The 12,392-nt window shown below is 39.3% G+C and overlaps 1 protein-coding gene across 1 annotated transcript; it reads right to left on the minus strand.

Annotated features, from left to right (window-relative positions):
• Nucleotides 1-7,534: 7,534 nt before the first annotated feature.
• On the minus strand, nt 7,535-8,125 carry LOC306661260 (ATP synthase subunit d, mitochondrial-like). Its single transcript, XM_079140117.1, has one exon. It carries the CDS (start codon nt 8,095-8,097, stop codon nt 7,612-7,614), a length of 486 nt encoding a protein of 161 aa, XP_078996243.1. The 5' UTR covers nt 8,098-8,125; the 3' UTR covers nt 7,535-7,611.
• Nucleotides 8,126-12,392: the final 4,267 nt, after the last annotated feature.

Here is a 12,392-nt window from a genome sequence, read left to right on the forward strand (position 1 = left end):
AAAAGGGTTAGATTCACCAGAGGTTTTTGCCTAAATGAAAAATAAAGAAGAGGAGGACGAACATGCTCCATGTATAACCAAGTATCTATCTGTCTGTATATTTATCATCCATGTATTGATTTATCTATCATTTATCTATCCTATTGATTATGTTCTCTGGAAGACTCTAATACATGTCCCAAGGAAACAAAATCAAATTCACTTATGGGTGGAATTGAGCCTAAGATTATATTACTCACCTCAGATTGGGACCTGATAAGACTGTATCTTCAAGTGAAGGACCTTGGGTCTATAGCCAAGCAGAAGTGGGAAAAAGGCAGACTGATTCTTAACATTCGTACTATTGTCCTCTGCCTAACTCTGCATGGGATTGGTCTAAGTCAATCACAGTGACCCTGAGCACCCTGCCAATATTGATGTAGATGGAAACATAGTGATTCAATTCTGGCCAATGAGATTGGAAGGTACAGTGTATCTGCTGGAGGAGGGGAGATTTCTGTGTAAGAATTTCCTTAAAAAGAGACAGTTGAGAAATTACATGCCATTTATATATGAGCTATCAAAATGTATAAATGTGTTCTACTGTCATGTATAATAAATTAGAACAAATTAAAAAATTTTAAAAGAGTAGAAAAATCTCTCTCTCTCTCTCTCTCTCTCTCACGCACACACACACACACTTTGACTATCACTGTGTACAGATTTGATGTTTGAAATTCCTTAAGTAATATTGCAACTGGTTTGGGCCCACAATCATTAAGACAAAGTCAATAGATACCACAGAAAGACAGAAAAAGCCTGGGTGATCACTGGTATTAATGAGTACTGAATTAACCCATCTGTAGTCCTAGTATGTATGCCTCTCATTGTTCAAGACTCTTAGATTCAAACCTGAGGAGAGAAACTGAGGAAGTGGGGGCAGAGGCAGGTTAGAGAATTATTTTTCAAAGATCAGTTTGAATTCTTTATACCATACTTTTATTTCTATATATAACTTGTCTTTAAAATAAAATGAGTGATTTAGGGACTGAAGATGTAACTTAGTGGTAGAATACATTCCTAGCATGCACAAAGCCCTGGGTTTGATTGTCAGCATCACCAAACATACATACATACATATATATAATATACATAAATTGAGTGATTTTATTTTCTTTATATTTTACTTATGGGTAGGTGTCATCTTTGTCCTTTCTGGCACTATTTCTTCCATTGACCACTATTCCTGAAGCCACATTTTTTTTTTTTTTTTTTTTTTTTTTGCGGTACTGGGGATCGAACTCAGGGCCTTGTGCCTGCAAGGCAAGCACTCTACCAGCTGAGCTATCTCCCCAGCCCCCAGAAGCCACATTGATGCAAAGGTCACAGCCATAGGCTGGGAATGGCCCATTGCCCATTCTTCACCAAGGCTGCATGTGAAGCACAGGCATTGAGATTCTCCAGGGATAACAACCTTTCCTGTTTCCTCCACAATCTCTATAGATTCTCAAATTGAATTCCCTTCTGGAAGGCAAAGCAAGTCTAAAGGCCAGTTACTTTTTTCTAACTTTCAGGGCCTCTTCACTCCAGAGCATGAGGGTAGCTTACTTCCCTATTTTTAGGCAGGAGCTTACAATGTCTGTCCCAGCCTGGAAACTTGTGTTCCTTTTAGCTTCTGAATGGTGGGATTGCCATAAACTCAAAAATCACATTTGTTATCATGACTTCTTTCCTTTGAAAGGGTTTTTGCTATAAGGCTTTTGTGCACGTATATTTAATAAATGAGCAAAGCAGACAGTTGCATTATTGTATTTGATTAGAAGTTTAAGACTTGGGATGCTTCTGTAACAAAATTTCTAAATAATATTGGCTTAAGAACAAAGCTATTTATTATGTCATTGGCAAAATATCCACAACCAGAGTGGTTTTAGAGTCAGTTAATTAAGCAGCTCAATGATGTCAGTGCTCTGAATCACCCTATCTTCCATTCTTTTGGCTTTCCCCTCATGGTCCCAAGATGGCTACCATTGCTCCAAACATTTTTAAGTGACACATCATGCAACATAAGAAAATAACAGGGAAGGAGGAGCATCTTTCTCAAAAGCTTCTAGCACTTCCTCTTGGGCACCATTGATTAGATTAGAATATAAGTCCCAACAACCAAGTACGGGCCCAATATGCTACCTTTCCTGAAGTACAACAAACATTCACACTATCCATTTCTTCTGAAAAAATAGAGCCTTTGCAAAAATTTAACAGGCATCTCTGGGTAGTGGGATTGCAAGTGATTTTTTCTTCTGAAAATTTTATTCAATGAATATTTATTACTGAATACTTTTTCATTTTAAAATAATATCAAACTTAAAAAATTTGCAAGAATAGAATAAGGAAATTTTATAAGCTATCTACCCAGATTCACTAGTATTGAGCATTTGACCACATTTTTGCCTTATTGATTTCTCTCTCTATATTGTTCCTGAATCATTTGAAAGTCTGCATTTATCATTCCCTTTTCTTCAAAATATTTGAATGTATATATCCTAAGAAGAATAATATTCTCTTACAACTCAACAGTATGATTATGAAATTTAGGAAATTTAACATCAATACATTATTTAAATCTACTACACATATTCTAGTTTTGTCAATTGTCCCAATACAGTTCTTCATAGAAATTCTTTTCCATATAAGATCTAGTTCAATATTATATTGCATGTATTGTCACATCCTTTATTGACACATATAATAATAGTACTTGTTATTTTAAATCATCTTTTAACTGAATGACTTTTTCAATACTTTTATTATCGTTCATACTCATGACATTTTTTAAAAGAGTAGGCCAATTATTTTACAGGATGCCCCTCAGTTTGAGTTTGTTCAATTGTCTTTGTGACTAGAATCAGATTATGCATTTTGTGCCAGAGTACTACCTAAGTGGTGTTATATTTGCCGAACCCAGAGCCTTATGCGTGCAAGGCAAGCACTCTACCGACTGAGCTATCTCCCCAGCCCCTGGTGATGTGAATTTTGATCACTTGAACAAGGTATTGTTTTCTGGTTTCCCCATGGATGTATGGTTTGTTTTTTTTTTTGTTTTTTTTTTTTTGTACCCAGGGATTGAACTCAGGGGCACCCAACCACTGAGTCACACCCCCAGCCCTATTTTGTATTTTATTTAGAGACAGAGTCTCTCACTGAGTTGCTTAGTGCCTTGCGGTTACTGAGGCTGGCTTTGAACTCACAATCCTCCTGCCTCAGCCTCCTGAGCTATTGGGATTATAGGCATGTGCCACCATGCCCAGCTGATTTTTTTAACCATAAAGGGAAATTATTTTAAAAATAATAAATTATAGAACATTACATTGCAATAATAAGAAACTGATTTTTAAAAATTCTTTTTTGTGGTACTGGGGGTTGAATCTGGTGGTGCTCTACCACTGAGTACATACCCTCAGCCATTTTTAAACTTTTAAATTTTGAGACAGGGTCTTGTTAAGTTCCCCAGTCTAGCCTCCAATTTGTGACCTTCCTGCCTTGGCCTCCTGAGTTGCTAGGATTATAGGCATATGCCATAGGAACTGAATTTAAATGAAAAACTATATGCAATGATCTCTCATTTGGACAAAGAATATTTACTATACCCCATGGATGATGCTGAATTTGAGAGCTAGAGTGGGACTTGAAAGCACCAATTTGCAGAAAAGAAAGGAGGTTCTGGACAGGTAAAGTAACTTTCTCAGAGCTAGTGGCAAAGACAGGACTAAGAGCAGCATCCTCTGTCTCTGATGTCAATCTTCTCACTCCACTGTCCCAGTGAGCCAAAGCATAACAAATGCTTCTGCTTCTCAGCTGTCACCAACTAAGAAAAGAAACCCCTATTTGTCCCCTCCTTGCCACTTGTAACACGCCCCAGTCTTCAGTCCATTCTTCAGAACTTTTCACATTAAAATACTATCATGTCCAAACTGGAAATGAGTTTCCTGTCTTATCATTTAAATGAGTTACCTTAATCCCTGGTTATCTCAGCAAACTCACTTCTCACTGCTCACAGCTTGGAGCCAGCTAAGAACCAGATAAGGAGCCTGGACTACAGCGTGTTGGATTGGGTCCACAGAGGTGTCTTTGTATGACTTGTGAGTAGAAGAGTCGTGATGTTTTCTTTTTTCCTGACTCAAAGCAGAGTCAACTGTGCTATTTTGAAATCTACAAAGGCAGACAGCCGAAGAACCTATAATTGTACAGGGACTGTCTTTCCTGGCAGCCGTGTCTCTGTGTGTAGGCTGTGAAGGGCAGGACTGGCCCAGCAGTAGAGTCAGTGCCAGGCGAGCTGAGATTTAGATTCAGTGCTATCCTGATGCTAGCACATTTCCTGTACTGCTGTTTTGTTCATAATAGCAGAACTGACCTTTCCGTGCCTCTGCTTCTCTAAATAGCGATAAAAAGAGTTGCTCTTATCTGTTGACATGGGTATTTCATGAAAACAAGTGGAGCATACTGAAGGGAACAAACTTCAGTGGCTCGGGGTTGGGGAGATAGCTCAGTCGGTAGAGTGCTTGCCTTGCAAGCACAAGGCCCTGGGTTCGATCCCCAGCACCCATCCCCCTCCCCCAAAAAAAACTTCAGTGGTTCTTCCACTTGCTGGTACGATTGCTATGGCTGTCCTCCCCAAATTAACACGTGCAGGTCCTAATCTCAGTAACTCAGAACAAGACTGTATTTGAAGATTTGAAGATAGAGTCTTTAGAAAGGTAAATTAAGTCAAGCATGATGTAGACCTATAATCCCAGCTACTTAGGAGGCTGAGATTAGAGTCTCGCAAGTTTGTAGACCAGCCTGGCCAACTTAGTGAGACCCTGTATCAAAAGAGAATTAAAAAGGGACTGGGGATGTATGAGGTCGTGGGTTCAATTCCCAATTTCACATTAAAAAAAAAAAAAAAAGGTAATGAAGAAGTTATAATGAGGCCATTATTGTAGGTCTTGAAGATCACATGAAGACACAGACGGCAATTATCCACAAACAAAGAAGAGAGGTTTGGGAAGACATCAACCTTGTAGGTACTTTGATCTTGGACTTCCATCCTCCAGAACTGTAAAAAATTAAATTTATGTTGTTTAAGTCTCTCAGATAGTGGAAGTTTGTTATGGCAGCACTAGTAAATTGATAGAGGGACCCTGGGTAAGTGACTTAACCCTTTTAGGCAGGATAAGTGACATAATTCACAGGACCCAGAGCAAAATGTAGGGCCCCTCGTTTAAAAAAAAAAAAAAAAAAAAGTATTAAGAATTTCAAGATGGCTATAGTAAAGCATTAAACCAAGTTAAACCCTTCAAAGATCAGGGGTCCTGAACAGCTGCACACTTTAAACCCCTCCCCCACCACGAAATTCCCTCTGCTTCTAGGCCTCAGTTTCGACATCTGCAAAGTGGTGGTAATAACAGCACTTACTATTAAGGTTCTTGGGAAGATTAAATCAGATTCCAGGATAAGCTCTCAGAGGACATGAAAGGGTGACCAAGAAGGGTGTTCAGAGTTTCACATTAATTGTCTTGCCTGGGATGAGCCCCAGAATCACAGGAAAGAATAGTTTGTTTTCTTTTTCTCTATTTACGGTCAGTGAGACATTAATCAGTGGGACAGGAGACTGTTTATAGTGGGGTGGGGTGGGGTGTGGGAGCAAAGATATTTCAGAACTGAGAGATTTTGCCAGGTGAGCCTTGCAGACAGTCTGATGACTGAAGTCTGAGGGTCTCTGCTGAAAGGCAAGCAATTTATTTTTCTGCCTCCCTCTCTATTGCTGCTGCCCAGAAAGTATGCCCCACTGCAAGTGGCATTTGGATCCCAGGCTTCTGTGTTGTTGCCTGACTTTCTGACAAAAGTGTTATTATTTCCACACACATGACTCTTTTATTCTATAAATAAATAAAGCTTTAGAAGGCAACTGAACACAACCCTGATGTCTAAAATGGGACAGGACAAATAAAGTAGATAAAGAGATACTACTCATGAGAAGATATAGAAAGTCAGGGGATTCCAAGTGGCATTTGGAAGGGGGGGGCGGTTATTTTATTTGACATATTTATTAACTTCTAAAATAATTTCAAACCCAGTGGTTTGAACATTTAGAATAAAACAGCCTTCTCAAAATAGAATGAAACACCAACACTAATGATTTTTCAAACAATATCACATGGAGATGATTTTTAGTTTAAGACATAAAGTTCTAACTAGATCTTTTGCTGGTAGCAGCAAATTTCATGGCATAGTGATCAGAACACACCTTACTGGTTCTTCTTGGCAATTTATTTGCAATTTGCCTCTCCTAAGAAAGCTAAATCTATGGGTCCAACTCTTCCTTCTAAGTATGATGGTGGCACTTCTGATAGGAAAGCTCAGAACCTTACAAATTAATCAGTAAGAAAGCGGCATCTTTCTTTGAAGTGCTGGTCACGCTCACAAATATACTCAGTAAAAGCAAAATGAGGTTTATGGAGGGAGGTTTTTGGATTTATTCTTAGTAAAACGAGATGATAGTGATTTATGTCCTGACTTTGTTCTCATTACAATTAGAATAAATCTATACTCCTTCAAGACCCAAAGTGATCTGGCTGCTGAGAGGTTGTAGAAAGATAAAACGATTTCCAAACCCCTTTTCTTTGGTCTTTGTTCATTACCTCTATAATCATAGCCTCTTCATTCTAGTTGCTTATGGAAGGAATGAGGTAGAACAGGGTAAGTAATTAATATAATGATATTTAATTAATATGCAATGATAATTACATGTTGTAAACTAATATACTCTTAATTCCCAGGGTGTATGGCAAAATACACCACCAAGAGAGCCTGAGGCTGACCCAAAGTAATGTAATGTCACAAGGAAATATGAGTTAGAGATAGACTCTGTCTTAATCACCAGATCATAACCTTAAATACTTTCACTTTGTTTCAAAATAAAAAACACTTCACTTTGTATAGTACATTTCTTTCAGGGTTGGTAGAATGCTCTCACATGTATTATCTCATTTAAATTTGAAGCATTAGTTATGCTCTTTCAAGTGGGAATGCTTTAAGGGGCATTCAGATGATCTCAGGTGATAAAGATTTAGTGTGAGACTACCTGGGGAATGAAGGAAATCAGGAAACCACTGAACTATTAGGCCTCATGAGAACTGAAACACAATTCAGAGATTCAAGTCACTCTTCTCTTTCAAATTGGGTTGAATCATGCTACTTTGCTCTGTGACCTCAAGCAAGTTACTTAAACTCTCTGTGGCTGTTTCCTCTTTTACAAAATGAAACAGATCTCATCCACATGTTGAAGTTAATACAACTAAAGCATTTAAAAGAGTACACAGCACACAGAAATTGGGATTTGCTTTTTCATTATCATTTTTATTATTGTTGTTATATTTTCAATTGATTCAGTAGCTACTGTCTGTCTACTACCCTCATGGTGTCTATGGCCTCAAGACTTCTGATTACCACCTCATTTGTCCCTTTCAGCTTTATGTTTTATTTCAGTTACTGAATACTTTTATTATTTAGATTTTTTTTTTTTTTTTTTTTACAATTATTATTTTTTAATGTCTAAAGTTTGTAATACAAGGGCAGAGCTTTCTCCTGCAATTTTTATAAATTCTCAATGGGCTGGTGAGGCCAATAGGGATACTTCTTCTTGTCTAATTTGGTTTCTGGGAAGACTTCATTCAAGTCCTCAATGGTCATCTGATCAAATGGAATTATGTTCTTCATTTTCTGCAGCTGTTTCTCATATTCTTCAATCCTGGCCTTTGAGAGAGAGACAAACTCAGCACAACTTTTTACATCTTCCTTTTCTTCAGCATCCACCTGCGCAGTGTATTTATCCTCTGGCATAGGAACCTTCAGGGCATTAAACTTCTTTTCAAAGTCATCCACCAAGCCTGCCTTGGCAACATTGGCCTTGTAGTAAGCCCAGTCGATAGCTGGCGGTTTCTCAGGCAGAGTAGCCAACCTGGAGCTGAGGGTCTCATTCCAGGACTTCAGGGAGTTAGCAACAGCCTTTTGGTTTCTGGGAATGATCTCCCCAAGAGCTACCCAGTCAATGGTTTTTAGAGCAAGTTTGCGCCCAGCCATCTTGGGATCTTCGTGACCACCAGACAGACTCTAGGCCGGGAGCCCAAGTCTTTCCTCTGCCGCCTCTGCTGCCAGGAGGACCCGGAGCTGGACTCGGACAAGGTGCGCCCCGCCCTCGGGCGCGCCCCCGGGCCCGTGGACTCCCTGGCTTCTCCGAGGCACGCTCCTCGCGGGCAGGGCGCTGGGGCCGGGGCCCCTTCCCCTCCCCGCCCCCGGCTAGATTTTTTAAAATAGTGCTGGGCATTGAACCCAGTGCCTCATGCATGCTAGGCAAAAGCTCTATCACTGAGTTACACCACAGCCCCGACAACTTTCTGTTGATCTCATTTTCCATACTTTAACCTGCTCATGCTTCTGTTGATTGCTTTTATTCTCTGTGCCTCTTTGCTTCTGCTCTTCTCTATCACCTGACTTTCTGTGTCTCACATTTAATATCTTCAGAGAAGATTTGATTGGGCCAGCTAGTGACTCTTCAGTGTGGATCTCTGCCAGAGTTCCTATGCTTTCTTGCCCCAGGCTGTTGGCAAGACTATACTGGACTGTCTTTGAATGAGATGAGAATCCGTGGTCCAAACAGTACTATGGAAGGTGGCAAAGGCCTCAGCATGTTAACTGAGGAATCCTGTGCAGAGAACCATTTCAGACTGTCAGAAGGAGGCCGGCCATAGGGGTAGGAGCATCCAAATTTCATGGCTCCAATTCAGGACACTCTTTTGCATTATTGCCACCCCATTTACGATGGAGAAACTAAAGCTCAAAAAATGTGAAGAGATGCTAGGTCTTAAAACTTAGAGCACACACTTTATTTAATTTTACCAAAGAACGGGTGCTATATCTTACACTTTATTTATTCAGTAATGAGTGATGATTTTTTTTTTCTTTCCAGAAATGGCATCTTGCAATGAGGGTACTGTTCTTGCTATTACATGTATTTCATTTAGGATTTGAGCAATAAAGGTCAAATATATTTTCACCTGGAAATTATCTCAGGTGAAATAAAAGTAAAGAGGTTTAAATCACTTAAAGGACAGATATACTGAAGGATAATTGTGACACTTTGTCTTTGCTTCCTTAAAACTCTGGTTAGTTTAACAAACCATAGTGCTAATTGCCTGGCAATTGAAATGCCATAGAGTCAGCATCCCCTTCTACGGAAAGTTTTCCTGAAGGTAGAACCTGGAAGCGCAAGGGAAGGCAGCAGAAAATCCATCTTTTACAGGACTTGGACATAGTTGCTTCAGTCTGAAGATTTATTTATCAGCAACTTGTTTCAACTTGCCAGGGAAATTCCTTCGGTGAAAACATTTATCTAAAACAGTTGTTCGATTCTCATCTTACATCTGTTTTTAGCTAAAATTCATTTCTCATAGTCCTCTTAGAAGTTTGTGGATTGAAATTAACATTCCACTTTAAAATGTAAATTCTAGTTAAGTAGAAGAATTCTAGTTAAGGATTAGGAGAGACTAAATAAACAGTAAATTAATGATTGTCTAGGTGAAAAGGTGAGTGGGATAGAAATGAATGGATCAGTCTGAAGCTTGGGAATCACATATGGCATTGGTCCAGGAAACGGTATGCACCATAATGTCAAATTGGATAAATTTTGATTAGTAGTGAACCATGAAATATTATTTGAAATATAAGCCTTACTTAATATTGTGGCCTGTGAAAATCAAAGGGGGAGTTACTGGTTATGAAAAGTGCTCTGTTGTTGATTGAGCATGTTTCTGAGAACTTTAAAGAGGTTATGCACAGTGCATGCTGGGAGGAAGGATGGCAGCCTTGGAAAGGCCTGACAGCTTGGGGAAAGTCTGGGCCTGCTTGGGATGAATGCTGTGCATGGAATGGAAAACAGGAATTTCTCCTATATATTGAAAAGGCTATCATACTCTTTGGGTGCCTCTGTCACAATATAGGAACCTAACTTTTTGTTAGGCAAAGGACTTGCTCTGTTGCCAAGGTTGTCCTCAAACTCTTGAACTCAAGTGATCCCCCGCCTCAGTCTTCCCAGTAGCTGGGACTACAAGAGCTTGCCACTGCACCTGTCTATCTAACATACTTAAAAAATAATTAATTAAATTTGTAATGGGGTTAATTGTTTAAGAAAATTTAATTTGTTTAACAGCTATTAATTGTACATTAATCAAAGATCATGAAGAGATCATTCTTAGTTTTAATTAAAAATTTTTTAAACTTATAAATGGACTAATAAGATGGATAAGTTGAATAAAACTAGGTTTTTGAATTTATCTGGTGGGTAACTAGAGAATAACCTTGGGTTGCAAGGAAAAAGTGATTAAAATAAGTCTCTCCCCTTGGAGCAAGATAATGTGCCTATTTCTAACCTGTCTCAATAGGCAGGAGGAGGGCCGGATTCATAAACGATATTAGTAGTAATAGCTGAACAATGACTTAGTATTCAGCTAAAAGATATTAAAATAGTATCTGGGTTGTCACCAATGCCATGCTTGTAATCAGAACAAGCAGAAACTTCCTTTAGAAGGAATTCTAAAACCAAGGTTCTTCATGTAGATTTGGTTCATGATTTATACCATGTGTTTAGCCCTCTCCATGTTGGCAATGTGCCTGGGATAAGTATAATAGGAGGATCCAAAATCCTTCATTATCAGTCCAATCAAGTTATTGAACTTCTAAAGACCTAACCATAGCAGCTTAGGAGTTTAAAGCAAACGACAGCATTCGCTTATTCATTCAGCGAGTTTTTAATTGACAAATAGGACAAAAAAGAAATCTAGATGTAAAGGATGTAAAGGTGAAAGAAATTAGTGTTCTACCCTCAAGGACTATAATGAGCTTATAGCCAGTCAGTGAAGGATAGAAGCCTCTACAACAATAATAGTACAGTTTTATGTCACAAAAAATACATATATGTTTATCATGATCTATTATGTATCAGGCAACGTGCTCTTGTCTATGACATCTGGTCAGATCCGAGCAACAACTATGGGAGGTGGATTCAAGTAGAAACCTGCAAAAATCATTCATAACTGAGGCTACCTTAGAATACAGGTACAAAGGAATTCAGTTTGTACAGTTTGTGTAGTGTGGGTGGAAAAAGAAGAGTTGAAGCTTAGTGCAGTGAGCTAAGTGGGGGGCCAGGATGTAAAGGCTTTTGGATGCTAGTCAGAAAAGTCTAGTTTTTGTGCCTTGCTGAAGGAAAAGTCATTCAAATGTTTCAAAAGCAATCAAGAGTGACCAGGCTGTGCTTTAGAGAGCTACACCTGAAAGCCTGGGAAGACCAGGCAGGCAAATGACAGAAGCATGATGACTAGGCCAGCCTTCTTTAGGGGTCTTCATCTAAACAAACCAAGTAGGGAAGGCCTGCTTTTGGAACAGGAATAAAAAGAATGGTCTTTGTTACTCCAGAGGGCAGAATTTAAAAAGGGCAAATCATGGATAAGCAACGCTTTAGATATGGAAAGGAAAAATAGCTTGGGAGTTCAGCAGACCTTGGTTTCAGTCCCAGTTCTGGGTGTTCTAGAGCAATCCATTTATGCAATCTTGCTGCACTTTTTAATCTGTATGTTACGACGACGCTGCCAGTAGCATTCACTTCACAGGATGGTTGAGGGGATTAACAAAAGGTGGAGACCTTTGGGGAGAAAAGTCAAAAACAGGATCTGGTTGGACTGGAGAAAGATCTTCAATGATGGGCTGCTTTCCTAACTTGTGCGCTCCTGTTACCAGGGAAATTCAAGCAGGGCTGCAGGTCACCTGTCAAGAATGCTGTAGAAGGAGTTTTTGCATCCAATAGGTGGTTGCATCAGAAGACTTTTAGAGTCCTTCTCTGCAGAATTTTTGCTGCTTTGGTTGTGCCCTACCCCCAATAGTGGTGATAATACCTGGCAATGTTCATAGGTACCAAAGAATAGCTAGGCAGAAAATAGTTATCTAGACCTATAAAGCTAATTAGTGTTGAAACCATAGGCTTTTTTTTTTTTTTTTTTTTTTTTTTTTGGTGCTGGGGATTGAACTCAGTGGTACTCAATCACTGAGCCACATCCCCAGCCTTATTTTGTATTTTATTTAGAGACAAGGTCTCAATGAATTGCTTAGTGCCTTGCCATTGAACTTGTAGTCCTCTGCCTCAGCCTCCTGAGCTGCTAGGGTTACAGGTGTGCACCATACACCTGGCAAACCACAGGCATTATAAAGGAGACATTTTCATTAAGTGAGCTAGAATCCAGGATAGTGGGTAAGTCCTGGGTTCCAGGTCATCTGCCATCCTGTTTTGCTTCTGTTGCAGTGTCCTGATCCTCTGGACTGGAGTTTCC

This window comes from Sciurus vulgaris, assembly GCF_902686455.1.
Source record: "Sciurus vulgaris genome assembly, chromosome: 5".
Taxonomy (NCBI): Eukaryota; Metazoa; Chordata; class Mammalia; order Rodentia; family Sciuridae; genus Sciurus; species Sciurus vulgaris.

What these genes read in the sequence shown, in the direction of transcription:
- LOC306661260 (XM_079140117.1), bottom strand. Translation starts at nt 8,097, where the DNA reads ATGGCTGGGCGCAAACTTGCTCTAAAAACCATTGACTGGGTAGCTCTT.